Raw genomic sequence first — 19,465 nt, forward strand, 5'->3', positions numbered from 1 at the left:
ACTATCGTTTGAGTGACTTTTACTAAAAACTATAGTGCCCAGCTGTTTCAGCAAGTTACTTAGCCTTTTTTTCACTATATTTGTAAAATGATTTTATGATTTATGTCTTAAACACAAACGTATAGGCTGATTGCCTCAGACAGGGTAGGGAAATCACACAGTATTGAGGGACATTGTCGGTTTCAGTCTTTTCATAGGATTTGTTGACAAAAGGAAGAATATGGAAGGACATAAGGGTAAAAATTGGGCCTAAAAACATAACTATCAAATATGAGATCCCAAAAGTGGCACTCTGGCTTCAAAAAAGCATCTAATTTTACAAGGCTGATATTATGTTGAACAGTTATTGAAGCCAACACCATCTATTTCTCACTTTGAAACATGGAATATTTGACAAATTCATTATGTACAACTTCCAATGTGTTTTTTTAGACTGGTTGCTATCCATTTTTTTGGTGCAAATTCTATAATATTTTGAAGAGATTCTCTAGCAGTATTCAGATCATAATGGATGTAATGCAGTTTGAAGTAAAAATATCGAAATAAAAAAAAAAAAATCAGTCTTAAGAAAAACACATTTGTCACAAATAAGGTAAAACCAAGAGCTCAGTAACAGCAGGAGAAATGAATGAAGTCAGTTTAAAACACTGACATTGACTGTCAGCATTGTTCAAAACCCCAGTGACAACAACATCCATAATATGGTGGTGAGGAGGGATGCCCTGAAATCCAATCTGGTCGCATGATGTTATGATTTCTGCTGGAATCCTTCACAACAACAGCATGTGCAGCAGCAGCAACAACAACAACCGGATTTACTAGAATCTGCTTATCTGACGTTCTGAGCCGCCTCACAGAGAAAAACACAATTTGGGATTAACTGATCTCTTTCTCTCAATTCCTCATGTAAAGAGCTTCCGTGATGATTACAGTAATGATGCACATCATTTTATTTTTAAGCCAAATTCTGTGTAATAAAATGTAGCTTTGTATTTACCGCAAATTCACTACATTGTGGCAAAAGATTTTGCTGTGATTGGTTGTTTCTGCATCTCATTGGTGGTTGTGATGGCAGTGATGGTGTAGTAAGTTGATGCCTGACTTTATCACCTCTGGCTGTTCTGAAACAACCTGTGAGGATTTACAAGTGCTTCCAAACAGTATAAAGTAATGGCTACACATTAGTACCACACCACCTCTGATCAGGTCGATAATCAGATGGTAAAGTTTTCAAAAAGCTCTGTTTTCCCCACTCATGCTGCAGAAGATCAAAAAGACAGTTTTTGGAATTGGAATGGTGGCTTAGTGTAGACAGAGGGCCAAAACAGAGAGAACTTTTTTTTTTAACAGGTAAAATGTATCCTCACTAGAGTTACGCAGACACACCACAGCTCATTAAAACCACTTAGGATGAGATTGAATGTAAAACCTTTGTAAGTGCTAGCAAAATGCATTTTATTTAAATAGAATCTGAAATGACACAGTGCTATCAAAGATGTGTTTGACCATGGTTTTAATAAGCCTAGATAAATTATGGTGGTCACTACGTTTAAAATTTTGTATAAATATATTTTTAAATGGACAGACACCCATTTTGTAGAGACCTCACCAAAGAAATGACAGCACAAGACGTCCTATGTTTATGTTTTCTTGAAAAAGAGTACTCCATCAAGAATATATTGTCGGATTTACAATGGACAGTTTTATAACAAAAAGGATCAAAATGGATGCAGAGAACCAGAGATACTGTCTTTTAGATTCCATGCATTTTTCTTCCTGCATATGTAGTTGTAATTTCAACACCTGTAAACACAGTTTGATGAGCAAAATGGTGGAGTTCCCTTTAAATGATCTCTTGCAATTTTGTGAATAATTACATCCTCTCCACCACATAAACATTGAGATTGATGGTTGGATGTACAAGAACTAAAAACAAAGAATGCTATCTATGGGCTAAAACAGGAGGAGTTTTAGTCACCTAAAATTCTTGATTATATTAAATTGTGACAGCATGTCATGAACTTTAAACAAGGTATTGTGCTGTTAACATTTGGATTCCATCATGCACGTCTGAGCACCACCTTAAATTCTTTGACAATGTAACCATAACACATGGACTTACCATCTGTGACATCACCAAAAAAATTTTAATGGACATTTTATAACCTTGACTTGGGTTGTGGCAAAATATGAATGACTTCACATATTTGGAGGGTTTTTAAGGCTTTGTATATCTGTAGGGCCTTTTGCTATTGACTTCAATACAACCAGTCTTATGTGTCTTTGAGCCAGCCTCCAACAGTCATGACAGAAACAGTTCCTCGCATTTAGCTCGGATGGTTATCACTTGGATTTTACAAGCACAGTTTGGTGATCCCAAGTGGCAGCAGCACATAACTGTGAATTCTGAAGAACTTTGACAATTCTGAAGTGCCTGCAAATTATGTAACATGTTGTCAGAACACTGCAAACTCCTCAGCACTAAGACAAGGTCAGGGGGTGGAGGGAAGACGGTGACTGGAAAATGCTTCAAGATCAGGCAGGTACAAATCAATGTTGTTACATAAATCCTATTAAATCATAGATATGTTTTCACATATTTTTCTTCATCATTTAATTGCTGTTGGTAACAAACTCCTCTATTTTTGCTTTTGAATACTTATTCTTTTAGACAAACTCAAGTTACACTATTATTACTTAATGTTGTTCCAGAAGCCACACTGTGCTGTTTATTTATATAGACCTTCATTACAAAGCAGTCTCAAAGGACTTCAGACTGGATGATAAAATCATGTTGATGCACCTTCAGGCAGGACACCGTCTCACTTCTGTCCTAGTTTAAGCCCCAGTCACTGTCACGTCTCTGTCCCATTTTCTGGGCCAGGCCCCATCGAGTCAGTCCCACACTGGCTGACTAATATCCACCTTTATCTGATGATACTTAGAAAAGCTTCAGTTCCTAAATGATTTGAGGTGCAAATAATTGTAAACAGGAATAGCATAGTTCAGTAAGATTTGCTACCTCTGATGAATTACACCAGTCACATATGAGGCAGGTGCTAGAAAAGGAGACAGAAAAAGGAAAGAGGGAGAGAAATGGAGGCTAGAAAGAACTTTAAGTGGATTATAGGCCAAATATTAACAGACTACAAGCCTACAGCAGAGCTAGTAAGGCTGTACTTAGGCACAGGGATGCTATGAGCTAAGTGGGAGCTCTAATTAGCACTAAACGCAACATGGAGCTGGAAAAAATGTCAAGGGGCTCAAGTCCCGGGCCCCAGGAGTACCCAGGGCCTCTCGAGACATGCTTAAAAAAATGTTTAAATATATATATATCATGAATTATAATATACTTTTTCTCCACTGCTACAAACAATATTGGGCCACGGAAGTCACAGAGGTTTCCTGTGCAATAGCTATGGTGATCAGCTCACTGTAGTGCAGAACAAACTGGTCACACTGTCAGTTCAAGGCGGGAAAATCATGCCTTGCCGTTCGTTATATAAGGTACGATGACGGAATTAGGGAACAGAGTTGTCTTGCTTCGCAGTTGGAAATGGAGGTAGTAACCACCGAAACAATGTCTCTATGGGACAGCCAGCAGGACGGGACCTTGGTGTGATGTTTTGACAATGTGTTAAGTGTCACCACGGAAAATTTAAAAAGTAGCTGGTAGCAGCTAACTCAAAAAAAAAAGAACAGCAGCTGAAAATGTCCACAAACTGGGAAAATAATGAGGTCCAGGAGCTCCTTACCCTCCGAGCAGAGGACAAGATCAGCCACCATGTAACGGAGACGGTAAATGACTGTTATGATGCTGCTAATGTGTGTTACATGTCACACTAGAGTCTGACACTGTTGTGCTGCATGTCACGCCCGTTACCCTTCTTTTGATTCCATGATGACATGAAGCAGTCTATAATCACACACGGGAGCAGCATCATTCCACAATTGTTTAGTTTAGTAATGCAAAGGCAGCATGAAGGCGGGACTTTGTAGCAGCTCTAAAGTGCGATCACTGTGTGAAGAGGGCTAAAGAAAGACTGATCTTCTGCTGTTGTCACTGTGCACACATACCAACTCGGCTGAAAACCTAGCTTTGGCTTTACTTACCATTTATGTATTGTCTTATATTGATTCATTTTTATTTTCTGTTTACTAATTACTAGAACACTTTATTTAGTATTTGTCACTGTCCATTGACGGAGGGAGAGAAGACCTTCCAACATCTACAGCTCAGGGCACAAAGAAATATTGAGACACCTATGCAGCTGAGTCAATGTTGGTTGGTGCTGAAGACAGGAAAAGGAGCTGAAGAAAAGGAAATCTGTGGGTGAAAGAAGTGAGCCTCTAGTTTGAGTGGCAGGTGGAAAGATTATCTAATAATTTAATATAAAATACAAAGCAACCTTAATTTTACTAAAAATTTAATCAATCTGGGCAGAAAAAAAACAGCCAGATACACACATTTAGGATTTAATATTCTGGAAAACAGCAATCACATGAAACCTCTCAGGATGCTTAACATGTAATTCAAATCATGAGCCACTGTTGTTGAGTTGAAATAAAAAAAGATAAAAACAGATTTAGAGTAAAAGACAAATACAGCATAAGGCATCTTCTTGTAGAATGTGCACTTCTTAGAAGATTTTCTATCTGCAGGAGTAAAAATAAAACTCTTCATGCTGAGATCCAGCGGGGGATTTTGTTCACCGTTAAGATGTGAGGCGGTGAAATGATCAACTGCTGACATTTTTCCTTAAAAATTGATTTTAGAACTGCAGTAGTGCATCTATTGCTGGAACTCTTTTTCCAAATCACCAGCTTTTGTTTCCCTTTTTGTTTTTCTCTTCAAGGACAAAGAAGCTACTTGTACTGATGAAGAGCTCAGATTTGATTGAAGCGCTTTATAAGAGGTTAGAAAGGTTTGTCTCTATTTGTATTTGTATGTGCTGGAGTGACATTACGCTGAGTTTGATTGGATGACAAATATCTAAAAACAATAGTTTTCATCTACAAGTCAAAGCTGTTTTCAGCATTTCTGAATAGATCCAAAATTAATATAAATCCCATACAATTCAAATGCGTTTGTAACGTACATGTACTTGCAAAAATGATGCTCAGTGGAGACACATAATCCACTCATGGTCAGATCAACATATTATAGATGAACAGAAAATCTTGTCTTAGAAAACCAAAATCTTGTTTATCTGAAAATCTGCACTGGACAAAAATGTAGTAAATGTATGTTTTGGTTTTAAATTCACATGAGATCATTGTTTTGTTTTTTCCCCCCTCAAATCTCTGGGAATGGATAATTTAACTGCTGAAAACGGACACAAAGCTGTAAATGTTTTGGTTTTTAATAAAATAATGCATTAATGTACATTTTTTCCATCACTATCATCAGCATTTTTGGTTTTATACACTCCCTCACACAGACACATCCATCTTCACATTTGTTTGATCATCTGTTTAGAGTGTTGGTGTACAGCTTCGACGAAGGCGCCCACGTTCTCCGGGTCCATGTCGGGGTAAAGGCCGTGGCCCAGGTTGGCGATGTAGCCCCTGGTGCCAAAACCCTCCAGCATCTTCTTTACGATGTCCGAAATGCGCTCCTGATGAAGAGGAGGAGAAAGAGAAAGAGGGAGAGAATTAAAGGTAGGGATCAACTGGCAGACCTTTTAGATTAGTCATGGTTCAACGAGGGCTTTAGAATATTTATAATAAGTCCATAAGAGTATCTGAGTGAGACGTACTTTGCTCAAACTGGGTCAGAGAGGAACATTTATAGGAACTTGTGGTGAGGAGTTATAAATTGCCATACTGTGTGTAAACAAAAGTTTGTCAGAATGAATAACAGCACTTCGCTGTATTATGTTGAAATGTATGAATTGAAATAATGTGGAATAAAAATAGGATTAACAGTGTATATGTGGGTGCTGAAAATAGCAGCAGCAGCACTTGAGAAAAGTGAAGAGTAGCAGTAGTTTATTTCATGAAAAAATAACTAAATTCATCTCTGGAATCCACATTCAACAACTCACACTAAACAGTTTACATAACAGAGGTCAGTTGTGTATGTTTTATGTCATATTAGTGGCACGTTATGATGCATGGAAGAATGATCTCTACATAGATATCTCAAACCCAAACTATAAATATTAGCTGCAAACTGTCTCAGTGTTCATGGCTGCTTATGATGTAACATTAGACCTGTGAAATTACACCATTTTAATCCCAATATTTCTGTCAATTCAATGTAATAAAGACGCTGGTGGCTCATTTCTAAATTAACAGCTGTGTTAGAGAGTTCATTGCAAGCAGTTTATACACTGAAGATTTTCCAGTAAACATAAGGAAACAAGCTAATCCATTTCTGTCTGTAACAGGACAGATATGTCATTATTTTAACAACGGAGGACATTGGAAGATCTACTCCGTGGATTCAGGAGATGTCTTTCAGCTTGGCATTACAAAAATGCACTTACACAGTAAGTAACGAGGTAAGTTGTGGATATGGGTGCCTTTCTTACATTACATGTCACACCTGACTGTGTTGGTGTCTGTGATCAGACATGGGGCTTCAAGCAAGAATTGTCTGTAAGTGGTTTACAGAAGTTATTTGTGGCAGTCACCAATTTTCTTTAATGTAGAATTTAATGCCTCTCTCCACTGGGGAAAAACACTTGTTTGTCCTGAAATCAAAATACCTTAATCTGAATGACTTAAATCTGAAACTGACACAGAAATTAATTATGATAAAATATGAGACGAAAGCAAAATTAATATATTTTTACGTCATTATGACTGGCCAATTTGCTGAGATGGGGTTTTTCTTTTTTCTTTTCTTTCTTTGTAAATGTTTTAAGGTGTTCGTCTTTTCAAAATCAGTAAAGATAGTTTTGAAACTAGAATTAGCACTATGCGGTTGTATGCCTCCGTGAACATACATCTTACCCCCAGCAGCACAGAAGATCTATACAATCAGCGCAGTTTCAAAATGGACACCCAAGATTAGTGTCACCAATTCAGTATCTGACCAAATGGCTCCCTTCTGTTCCTGAGATATGACGCTGAGGAATGGCCAGGAAAGTGTTTTTGCAGAACATTATGATGTCACAGTGAATTTGGCCTTTGCCTTTTTGGATATAAAATGTTGTCACTTCCTCATTTTATCCTATTAGACATTTGTGTAATAATTTGTCCTAGTTAGCCCATGAATTCTTGAGTTATGGTCAAAAAACATTATATGTGAGGTCACAGTGACCTTTGACCTTCAACCATCAAATTCTAATCAGTTCATAAGTCCATGTGAAGTCATTTGTGCCAAATTTGAAGACATTTCCTTAAAGCATTCTTAGAATATTGCATTGACTAGAATGGGATGGATGCACGTACAGACAGACAGCTGGACAAAACATAACACTCCAGCCATGGATGTCGCTGGCGTGAAGGCATAAAAAACAGGACAAGAACAGGGGAAAAAAATGTTTGCGTCATTGTTTGGGAGCCTAAACCAAAGAGAGATTGGAGGTTACCTTTGTAGCGTAGAGTGCACAGGGGTCCATGTTTCCCTGCAGGCTGACCTTCCCTCCTGTGCGCTCCCTGAATACACACAGACACACACAACACAGGACACACAGGGTAATCCTTTAACCAACAGGTTAAGCATTTGATGAGCAGAGCAGGAAACACAAATGTTTGTTGACTTAAATCCTGCACCCAGTGACATACCAGGGACGAGGGACAGGTCACTAATGGTTAACCTGCTCCTCAGGAGCACGACATGGTGGTTCATGACCAGTGCTACTGACTGCCTCCATCTCTGAGATGTATTCACCTTCAAGCTATTTCTGCAGTTTGACCATGACAGTGGATTTTGGATTTTGTGTATTGATCCTTTTCTATTCCTGCTCACATTCCAGAGATGTCTCAACATCGTAAATCTTACAAACTACCACCGGAGGTGCCAGCTCTGGTTGAAATTCAGATTTCTATTACTTTTTCACAAATAGCCGATGGGCTGATGTAGCATATTTAACACAAAGCTTGATGCAGAGAAGATATTCTAGAAGGTGCAGTTCAGATTTAGATTTTTAAATGATTAAATTTTTTTGTGTCACGTTGTCCTTTTATAACCAAAACAGCATTTTAAGGAATTATTGGAAAATGTATCAGCAGTAAAGTAAGGGCAGCTCTCTATAGGTGTAAGCGTGTGTGCGTGTGTGTTACCGTGCTGATCGTGGGTCAATGGTCCAGTCCAGCCCAACCACCTCATAATTAGACTGAGACAGGTCCTCTAGACCGTAGTGAGCGTCCTTTGCAAACACAATCTGGCAGACAAACAACCACAGAGAAGTAAAGAGTTGATTTTCAAAGCAAGCGGGAAGCTTCATGAACCATTTTTGGTAAAATGCTGCCATCTTGTGGTAATAAAAGCTATTTCTCTAAGACCAGATGAATCCTTAATGATCCCTCCTGGGGAAACTGTGCTGTTGAAGCAACAGAGTGATAAGAATAGACCAGAGTCTTGAAACTAATATAGTAAGTAATTATAACAACGGAACACACAGAAAACACAGCAGATAGATAAATAAATAAATATAAAGAGCTGTCACAGTTGACTCGTTTGCTGTTTGGATGATGTGCAGCTGTACATCATTAGCCACTGACATTGTCAAGAAGAGCACATGCAGAAACGTGACAAATTTAACAAAAAAAAACAAAAAAAACCACATGCATGGTGTTACCACAGGAGTCTTTAGGGCATATATATTTATATTTGAAGAAGCACAGTTAAGCTTGTGTGCAGCTGTCTCTCACCATGGGTACGTCCTGTCCTGACTCCTTTAGTTTATCTTTGACGCGGCGTGCGATGTCTCGAAGGTAAGGCAAAGAGAACTCTTTAAACTCGTCTGGAGCCAGAATGCCGGCGTGGGACTCAAACACCTGCAGAGCCTGAACAACACACACAGAGCAGAGGATAAAGAATTTATTTTTAAAACCTGCAATAACTGATTATACATATCATCAACTTATTAAGTTAATATGGCAAGCAAGTTAGCAAACAGTTGCCAATTTAAATATTCAGTAGACTGGGAGCAACATTAGTATTTGCTTAGAGTTGTGTTTGCCTCCTTGCAATGAAATTCAGACCAATACTCACTCTCTTTTAGCTCTGGTTTGGTCTCCACCAACTCATGAGGGAAATATCTGGCTTTTTAACTGCTAAATGCTCCACTGTGTCCACCAGCTAGTCACTAACTCTGTCTGTCTGTCTGTTGTTTGGTTCTGGGCAAGTCGTGTCAATGAGTTCATCAGAGCTTCTTTGCTGAAAATAATGGCTTGCTGCATTTAGAAACAATGCTGATTCAACTTCAAGAGATAGAACCAAAACAGTATATTGGCCAAGAAACCAAACCAATAAACAGTAAAAGATGCTGAAACACTCCATAGAGTGGAGAGGAATGACAGAATCTGATAATTCTCTGCATGCTTGTCACTACAAGCCAGTCCTTTCCTAATACATATAGTGATTAATAGAGATGTCAGTGGTTAACTGTTAATTCGTTAACTTCCGGAGAAACTTTTGACCATTTACACCTTTAGGTTAATGTTGCTACTCTTCAGTTTACTGCAATGTGCACCATCCAAGCGTGGTAGCAAGCTTGGTCATTAACGCCGTCCCTTAATACATCCATGGCCACGAACCAACAATGTTGCCGTGGAAATATTGTGCCCACCCTCCAGTCTTGCACCAGCTTGCCCCAGTGAGTAAGCTTTTAGCATTGCTGGCTATGTAACCACTGTTAGCAGTGTCAACACAGCTAGTGGTGTTAACATAGTAAGCAATGCTACAAGGGTTATGTGATTATAAATAAACCCAGTGACTCATTGGGGAGACTTGGGGAGAGACTGGAGGATGGGCACAGTTTTCTGCAGCAGTGCATTTTGGTCTGCCATCAGGGTGGTGTTACCAGCTGTAATCGCCAAACGAGCAGTGCTGCTAGTTAGTTCACTCCCGACCTGGGTGGTGCAGAGCAGAGTCCTGCACTGGGTCAGGTACCACCCGCAAAAACAGCTGATTTGCAGGGGTGGTTTTTTAAAAAACAATTTTTCCCAGGTTCGGATCTGGGTGGAAAAAATAACATGCGGGTCGGATCGCGGGTTTTAGATAAACACATCAGTCATTAGTTTGGTAAACTACAGATAACTATCTTGGTCATTATTTACTCTCTGAGGATCGCCTCCGCTATTTCGCAACGGTCATTGGTTCAGCTGTTTACACGCGTTTCACCATCTAATAACACAATTTGTGATTGGACGACAGAATCAACATGGCTGCCACCGTCTAACAAGCACCGCTTCCGAAACAGTAAATAATTATTTAGGTATTTGAGAAATAAGTGGATAAAATGTACAACTATCACTTTATAATGTTTCTGAAGTGTTTCCCTGATGGATTACTTCTCTCCTCGATGGATTCTAAAAACACGTGACGGCTCGTAACCGCTGAACGTCGCTCTGGACAGAAAGTAAGTCTATTATTACACATGTAAAGTTCCTTTACATAGATTAAAAGTTTAAAAGCATTAAACGTAACAGCAGCTTGGGGGGCTTTTACACTTGTATGGGAGAAGAACACAGAGGGTTGATGATGGAGCTGAAGTCAGGTTTTTATTGTGAGAGCTGCTTCATTCAGGTCATTGTTTACTTACTGGCACCTTAACTGTGGCGATATGCTGTTCAATATTCAGCCAATTTGACCCAAAATGATTACTTTAAATCTGGGTTACGGGTCGGGCTGCGGGTAGTGTTTCAACGGGTCGGACCGGGTTGCGGTACTAATTGGCCTGATGCGGGGGTTTGCGGTTCGGGTGCGGGTTTGTACTTCGCTGGGTCGGGTCGGGGCGGATCTTGAAAACTGGACCCGTGCAGGACTCTGGTGCAGAGTGGCAAAGAAACCAGATGTGACTGGAGTTGGGGCAGTGAGGATGTTTTCAAATGTTAACACTGCTGGCCGGCAGTCTGTTAGCAAAGCCATCAGAAAATAAAAGTCAAACATTTACAACACAGAGCATAAAAAGGTCACCACCTCTAAATGGATAGCACCTTGAAATGCAGTGCAACAGCTGGCCACGTCAATGGAGTGCAGGACTAAAAGGAAAGGCCTTTTGTATTTCATGTCTTTTTATCTTAAAATTGACCAGTTAGTTACCAGTTAATGGGTGTTGGTCTTTCAAAAGCCAACTTTACTGAAACTGACATTCCTACTTGTTAATATAAAAATATTATTGATAGCAGCTTGAAGTTCACCTAAATGAACACAGTTAAGTATTTCTCAAAGGGACACCTAATCAAGATACTTGAATCACTGTGTTGTCATCACAGGCTTACAAATAATCTCAAAAACGCTGTTGAGTGCAAAACAATATTCTCCCTTTTCTTACACTGTTCTACCGGAAGGTCAGAGGTCATGGACACACCAGCAGAGTGGATGCTTGCCACTTCAAGACAAGGTTGACCCATGTAGAGGGATGCTCTCTAAAACCACTGTGCTGCCCCAAATACTGATATCTGCAGTAAACAGGGCAGTGCACTCTGCTGGTATGACATTGTCTAGACTTTCTGTAATGATCAGGTTTGTGCTCTCAGGCTGCGCTCAACTTTTTTTTGGGAGAAAATGCTGCCCCAATCACATTTTCTGCTGATACTGAGAGGCAGGTTTGTTTCCATACGGAGTGTGTGTAGGAGCTGCCGCAATCAGCAAATAGTATTTATGTCCAAACTCTGAAATACTCTACACAATATGCCTTATACTCAGTCGCAGAGGTTTTCAAATTTTTTTAATCCTATTGTTGTTGTTAACAGTCAGCTTTCCACATATCAGGAAAAACTGCAGACTCTATCTTTTAACTTGATTAAGATACAAAAGCAGAAACATTCTAATTTTCATGTGTCATGGCGGTGGTGCAACATAATCAAAACTGTATACACGTGTCCAGAGATTAGAAAGCAGAGGGTGTAACCTGAGCTCCAGCTGCCACCTGTCCCAGAAGATACTCCACTATCACATCTGTCAGCATCCTCAGCAGCATGTGGCTGGCCTCAGGGTGTCTGAAGAGCCAGCGCTTCGACTTAGAGAAGGTCTTTGAGCCCCCGCCTTCTATCATGTAGGACATCAGCGTCCACTGTGGAAGGACACAGCAAAGAGGGGAGAGTAAGAATCACAATACTCTGATTTCATTTTCTTTTTTTATGCTTTTCTATACATTGTTAAACGTGTCTGTAAATGTGTCTAACCGGAGCTCCAGTGAATCCTATGAGCGGCACTTTGCCCTCTATCTTGTGTCTGGTCAGTGTGATGGCTTTGAAGACGTAGCCCAGCTCTTTCCCCACGTCCACTTTGGTCTGCAGACGCTGCAGGTCTTCTGGCTCTTTCAGGGGCTCTGGGAACGTAGGACCTTTGCCTGCCACCATCTCAACATCCATACCCATGGCCTGGAGAGAGGAAGATGAATAAAAGAAATCATATGGCCCATAGTTTTTTCAATAAACAATAGAAATATTGTCTTTATAGTTGGTTTATGATTTTAAACTGTTCAGAGTGTCCATCACCCTGAACTCCATGCAAACAAATGCCTAGTAGCTCATAAAAAAAGGATTACACTGACATGACCGAAATTGTCACACCCAGCTATATATTACTACATTTTGTGTTACGTGAGGGTTTCAATATGTTGTAGAACTTGTAGAATTTTTTTTTTTTGTCACTTCGTCTCAAATTACCATGTAAGCTGACTGATTATGTTTCTGTCCACCTGACGACACTAAGTACACTAAAATGTGGTAAATCTGTGGGCTATAAAAACAAGGAGCTTAAGGGGGCTAAAACTACCCACAGACAAACCCTCTTTAAATGACACACAGTAATTTGATTCTATGTTATTACGCCATTTACACATATCCAAAAGAAAATGAGAGAAGAAAGAAAGAGAACAGAGATGTGCAGTCAACATGCTACTGAATGAACCTGTCCCATAGCTTTACCTGTGGGATAACCAGGATGTCAGAGAAGATGATGGCAGCATCGAAAGGAAAACGTCTCAGAGGCTGAAAGTAGAAAAAAAGGACATTTAACAAATACAAATAAATGGATAACACAAAAATAAAAAAGTGGTTGTTGTTTCTTGTCTTGCTGTGGTGGCCTACAGATATTTTATTATTATTAATTTACAACTGTACTATTATTAAGGTAATCAAGAGTCAAGTAATTCATTTTTGTGAATTAATTTTAATTAATTTGCACATTGTAGCTTCTTCTTTCAATGTGGTATTAAGTAATAAAAATACACTGCAGCAAAAGGCATCAAAATTAGTGAGTTGTGATGAAAACGTAATCTTTCAGACAAAAACAAAAAAAAGTCACACTTTGGAGAACGAGATAGTGTGCTAGAGGACTGTCTTTATCATATAATACTCACAAAAAAACTCAGATGCTCTTGAAGAAAAGGGTCAGCACATGGGAAGAAAAATCGAACTTCAGGCACTGCAAAAGGGAGGACAGGTGACAATGTTTGCTTGACTACTGTCCACCCTTTTGGACCCTGACATACACCATAGAGTCGAGACCGGTTGGTGTTTTAATGTAAGCAGCTATGTTTTGAAATAAAGGCTTTTTAACTTAATTCAAATGCATCTGTTCCTGCTCAACGCATGAGTGCCTGAAGTTCATTTTTTCTTCCCACAAAATAATTAGTGATTAAATTAATGTAACTTGATTTACAATGGGTATTTGCATGTAGGAAACTGCCTTAAGTGGGGTGTCGAACTCATCTTAGTTCACAGGCAACATACAGTCTGAGGTGGGCTGGACCTGGGACTTTCTATACCTTTCACTCTCCTGTGTAGTCATCTTGACATCACCACACCAAACTTAAGTGAAAGAAAACTGTATTCTGGTTCGGGTGGAAAAGCCTCTGAAGCACCATTTTACATGAAGAAGGTGCGCAAGGTCATCCAGTGGGCCGGTCTGGACCCTTTGGCGGGCTGGTTCTGGCCCCCGGGGCTGCATATTCGACACCCCTGGCCTCAAGTGTTGTTATACTAACACTGCTGTCTTGGAATTTAACATTCTGAAAAGAAATTTTTAAAAATTACATATTAGGCCTTTGATAGCAATCTGTAAAAGCACTGCTTTACCTGCAGAGTGAGCTCGCAGCAGGCCTCTGGTGACTGACATGTCTCAAAGAAGTCCTTCCCTGCTCTGGACTCACGAAACTCTGCAATTTAAATTCAACAAAACGTTAATGTCTTACTGATGTTTTAAATGTTTTAATGTAATCTGTACTAAAATTGTACTTTTTAAAGACATTTATTTGAAGTTGATAGAAAAACAAAACAACAATGCAGAGAAAGTTTTTAACTTTGTAAGGGAAAGAAATCTGTATTACAGAAAAGAAAACAAAGAAGCACTGATCACAGTACCTGGTAGATATCTTCCAGCCTGTCTCATACACCAGACAGGGACATGTGTAGTTTCTTCTCCTCGTGCTGCTCGCAGGAATGTATCATTTTGGAGCTGGGGGAAGTCTTTGGGGCTGAATAGAAAAAAAAGGTCCAGTCTCTGTTGTCATCAAGCAATTCTGCATTAACTAAAAGAGGACTACCCCTCTGCTTTTTTTTTAATGAATTGCCCTTTATGAGAGTGAGGTTTGGATGGCAGTGTCCTAATCACTATAGTCTGAGAGCTACAATACAATGCTAAGCTTCTGTTATCTAACATACAGGCAAACCCCTCCCTTTCCCCAGCAGTCATACAGGCATCCAGCTGTAGAGCTGTCAATGACTGAGATGAGAGATAACACTTGTCTGTCCTCTTATCATCCTCCAGCAGCAGGAGAAAAACGGTTGAATGAAAGGCCGCTGTGGATGTCTCTGTGATGCATCACAGCCTGACTGAAATTCAAACTTTGACTTGATCCTGCTTTTCCAGTAACTTAAAATAGAAACCACTAAAGCATCTACACAAAACAAATTATGTTAACTATCCTGTAACACTTTCATAAATGTAGAATTGCTTAGATTTTACTCAAATGATGTAGAAATAATGGCTGTTGGTGTTAAACAGGATAACTCAAGAAGAGTTGTGTTCTTCTATTTATTCTGCTTTCATCCAGTACCAATAACAATGCTAACAATAGATTTATTCCCACAATACTTATCACTACACAGCACTATGGAGATTAAGCTAAGTAAAACTAAACTAAACAAACAGGAATAACAATACTAGTAATAATAACGACAATGTTAATAAACTACTCTTTAATGAATTTTCTCTATGCCGAGTTTATCAGAGGATCCAAATGATTCTTTAAAGCTAATAACTTGTGTTGCAAAGAAAACTCACTTTTCCATGTGAGCGAGAGAAAGTTAAAATGTTGGTTTTGTGAATGAGATTCCTCTATGAGATAATGATCAGTGCTTACCAGGGGTAAGTATGTAACGTTAGTGGTAATGAGCGGTAAATGTTACTCTAAAACAGTGAAGACGGGGTTATAAACGGTGGACATGATGCTAAACTCATTGCACACTGCGTGTAGAGATGCTTTCATAAGAATGACACAGGCATATTTCATAACGTCACTAAGCTAGCAGCCGAAATGCTCGCGTTAACCTCAGTGTACTTCAGTATGTTTAGGCTAACAACAGAAGAACTTACAGGATTAAACCGTCCTTGCTCATGTCGGCAGGGCTGAGGAGGTGTCAGGTTTTCTCAGACGCTCCTCTGTCTCTCTGTGAAGAAGTCGGTTGCGACCTGCAGCGCCTCAACTGTCATTAAACCTGCTTGCGCTACTGTTTCAGCTCATACCCCCCTTCTCTCCAGGGCGCGGCCATATTGGAAGACCATGTGACCAAACCAGGAAACGAGCCGTGCATTCAAAATAAAATACTTTCCCCTTTTCTTTAATAAAATGGATTTATGTGTTTGTTTTTCTATTGTTTGTAACTCATGAATAATAAAATTGATAAAATAATATTAATTAAACACACCAAAAAACGGGTTTCTTTTTCTTTACAAGATAAACAATGTTATATTGTGAAAAAAAATATTTAGTTATTAAATACTCCTCCATTATTGTGTTTTCTCTGAATTACCTTAAAATATAAATTTTAAATCAAGGTCGTGTAGAGCGTCTGAACTTTGATCTTTGTCGTACAGTTTAAATTTTATACATCAATATCTATGATATATTAAACCTCTAGAAGTATATACCTGTACCAGGAATAAAAGCTCAGGAGGGAAAGATATTTGAACTAGGACAGTAGTTAGACTGAGATGTAATTTGGAATAATGTCACTGGTACTTGGAAAAACCCAAATCATCCATAGGCAAGATAGGCCTGCATTATATTTTGTCATGTCATCTAACACTGAGACATAGACATCAAATGGGACTGGAACCTGACTATTATGCCCATTTTGCTATTAAAGAACTATTGGCTCTTTTATATGTGGGAATGTGCAGGGGTTTAGGCTCTGGGAGGAAGGGTATTAGTACCCCTTGCGGAATTAACAGGGGTACAATTACAGGAAAAAAGAACATGCAAAGTCTGGCTAGCAAGCCTGGCTGCAGCTAAGAAAATTGAAGTCTTGTGTCAGAAATCTGCTTATAATAATTGAAGTATTTATTGACTTCAGAGCTTTTTGGACTTTTGGATTTCTGACCTGGAGCTATCACTAAGTAGACAGTGATGCACTACCAAGCACGATTTTAATGAGGACAAATATGATCTCTAACTTAAAAGATCCTCTGTCTTAATAAGGAGGCTCTGTCTGTGTAAATATTACTATGCTGTTGGTTGGCGGAGGGGGTGGGGGTAGCTGGGTTAAACAATTGTCTTTAATTTGTTGGTGTTGGAATAAATAAAGGTGATTAAAAATACAGAAATGTAAATCTGACAATTCTTTCTTTTGGGTGTACCTTTTGATACAAAGGACATGGCGCTACTTGTGTCTTTATAGTTCTCTCAGGTCACTGCCATTAACATGGATGCAATAAGGTACTGACAATTGAGTTCAAATTTTATGATCAGTTAGTTTTTGAGAAAATCAACAAAATCACTCAGGATGGGTTTCTCAGTGTAAGAGTAAGCTGAAGCATCGAAATATGACCTGAATGTACAACCACATGGAACACAGAATAAAATTTACTGCATACACCCTCAGTCCACACAAAATGTACACACTCTCTTTTCAAATAGCGACTACTATACAACACAAAATGCTCAACAAACAGCTCACAGTTCCAATGTTCACAAAAGCCCATACAGTATTTGGATATTGTTTCTTTGCACATTTAAGGTATAGTTTCAATGCAACATCCAGATCACAATTCTGATTATACAATACACATTTGAACAAACAAACAAAACAAGCAAGAGCTACAGCACTTCAATATGAAGTGGACTTAAAGGTGATCGACCCTTCACTGGGCAATGAAACAGCAAGCAAACAGAAACAACTCAAACATAAACAGTATGTCTTCCAAAGTGGGGGTCCGATTGTTGGAGCAGCTTATGAAATCATGAAATGTAAAACGGACAGACATAAACATATGAATATATTTTTTGTAGAGCATAATTTGCTCTTAACTGTCGTATCTACCCAAATTGAAATGTTATTATGGAACATCATAACATATAATGCTGCTTTTTACACATCGGGCAGATAGAAGATGTAAGTTTCACTAATGACAGCCTCTGAGATGGAAACATTGTGAATACATTTGTTCAAAGAACAATTCAGTCATTTACTGTAAATATCAGAGCAATAAAATGGCACATTATGAGTTTGAAGTCAAAGATATGATTGTGAAATATTTACTCAGTATAAAAAAGTGACCAGAAGTGTACATTTAACAGCTATCCCTACAGGCAGCATGTCCTTTTTCCCATTTTGCATCATTATTTACACAGACACTATGAGACAGCTGTTTGTACTGAAATCAAGACACTAAACCTCCTGTATCATGTCCTACCTTAGCAAACTGTTTGTATAATGTCAGCTGTTTGTTCAGTCCCTGAACAAACACAAACCTATATTGAAATTTATTTGGTCCAAATATTTAAACGCCTAAACACAAGACACCAGTGTCAAATGTAAAAAGAAAATGACACGATTAACTATCTGTATCTGTTATATATAATGCTAATCTGTGCAAAAGCCATCTCCTGTATACCCCAGAATATGCTTACAGGTGAGATTAAACTGCACATGTATAATAAATGAACAGACAGGAAGCACTGTGAGTGGCTGCAGTAGCAGTATATCCTGGAACCTGCATCTTCTCAACCGTGACTATTAAGGAAATACATTGTATAGATGTATAGAGTGTGGCATATGTACAAAATATTACAAACCTAAATCTTGATGAGCTCCAAACATAATCTGGAGTGAAAGTGAAATGTCTTTATGTGTCAAAGCTGAAAGTGTCCCTGTCTATGGTTGTTGCTGGTACTGTCCCTCTGTGGCGGTGTAGAAGTCATCCAGGACGCTCTGCGTGTAGTCAAAGGTGGGCCTGTCCTCAGGTTTGCTTTTCCAGCAGGACATCAAGATCCTGTAGAGCTCATCAGGACAGTTGTCGGGCTGAGGCATCCTGTAGCCGCGCTGCACAGAGGAGATCACCTCGCCTTTAGTCATACCTGAGGACAGTACAGGCAGAGAAGGAGGTGTGAATACTGACATGTTTAAAGAGAGGCAACACACTGGTGAAAGCACTCAAGTTCATCATTTTGAGCATAACAATCACCAGTAGAGGGCAGTCAAGCTTCATAACTCTAAGAGCCCAATGTTTCATTTTGGTTACCAGTGCTTACTAATCAAGCAAAGTTGGTAACTACCTCTGGGGCAAAAGATCCCAAAACCCCCTGGGCCCACAAAAGCCCCAGGTTTACTTGGGGAAACTATGTTACGGTAATGCTTGTAATAATAATGACACATGAGCATAGCACATAGTTGAATGTAAACATATAGGGTCTCATTCATGAAAAGTGAGTAAATCTGTGTGTAGATTTACACATAAAAACCTACGCTACTAAAAACCTACTCCGGGTTCAGGAACGCCGCGGGGAACTCAGATTTGATTGTAAACACGTGTGTATGATCATGAGCATAAATCCCCACCCATGAATATCCAATGACCACCAGATAAGGAGGTGTAGGTGCATCCTGTCGTCATGGCGCAAAGAAAGAAAAAGAGAGAAAGAAAAAAGAATTTTTCCGAAGCGGAGATCGAAATAATTTTGAAGAAAAAAGAATTTTTCCGAAGCGGAGATCGAAATAATTTTGGTTGAAGTGGACTTAAGAAAAAACATTTATTTTCTTCAGTTAGTAGTGGTGTGACAGGGACAGGCAAAGCGAAGGCCTGGAGGGAGGTAACAGATGCTGTTAATGTTGTCTC

At 39.1% G+C, this 19,465-nt stretch overlaps 2 protein-coding genes across 3 annotated transcripts in view; both read right to left on the reverse strand.

Moving 5' to 3' along the window:
* Positions 1-5,345: 5,345 nt before the first annotated feature.
* urod (uroporphyrinogen decarboxylase) lies at positions 5,346-15,909 on the reverse strand. Its single transcript, XM_050033552.1, has 10 exons — positions 15,725-15,909; positions 14,491-14,603; positions 14,206-14,285; positions 13,054-13,116; positions 12,307-12,504; positions 12,033-12,194; positions 8,827-8,961; positions 8,236-8,336; positions 7,542-7,608; positions 5,346-5,618 (listed from the first exon to the last, which is right to left on the reverse strand). The coding sequence occupies exons 1-10, from the start codon at positions 15,745-15,747 to the stop codon at positions 5,454-5,456; spliced, it is 1,107 nt and encodes a 368-aa protein (XP_049889509.1). The 5' UTR covers positions 15,748-15,909; the 3' UTR covers positions 5,346-5,453.
* Positions 15,910-17,200: 1,291 nt separating this feature from the next.
* Positions 17,201-19,465, reverse strand: part of lyn (LYN proto-oncogene, Src family tyrosine kinase) — a 22,670-nt gene continuing 20,405 nt past the window's right edge. For both annotated transcript variants that reach the window (XM_050033309.1, XM_050033308.1), the window contains exon 13: positions 17,201-18,707. In XM_050033309.1, the coding sequence (XP_049889266.1) occupies positions 18,505-18,707 (203 nt within the window). In that variant the 3' untranslated portion in view covers positions 17,201-18,504. The remainder of the gene's footprint in view (positions 18,708-19,465) is intronic.

Source organism: Epinephelus moara, chromosome 21 (genome assembly GCF_006386435.1).
Source record: "Epinephelus moara isolate mb chromosome 21, YSFRI_EMoa_1.0, whole genome shotgun sequence".
In the NCBI taxonomy this organism is placed as follows: domain Eukaryota; kingdom Metazoa; phylum Chordata; class Actinopteri; order Perciformes; family Serranidae; genus Epinephelus; species Epinephelus moara.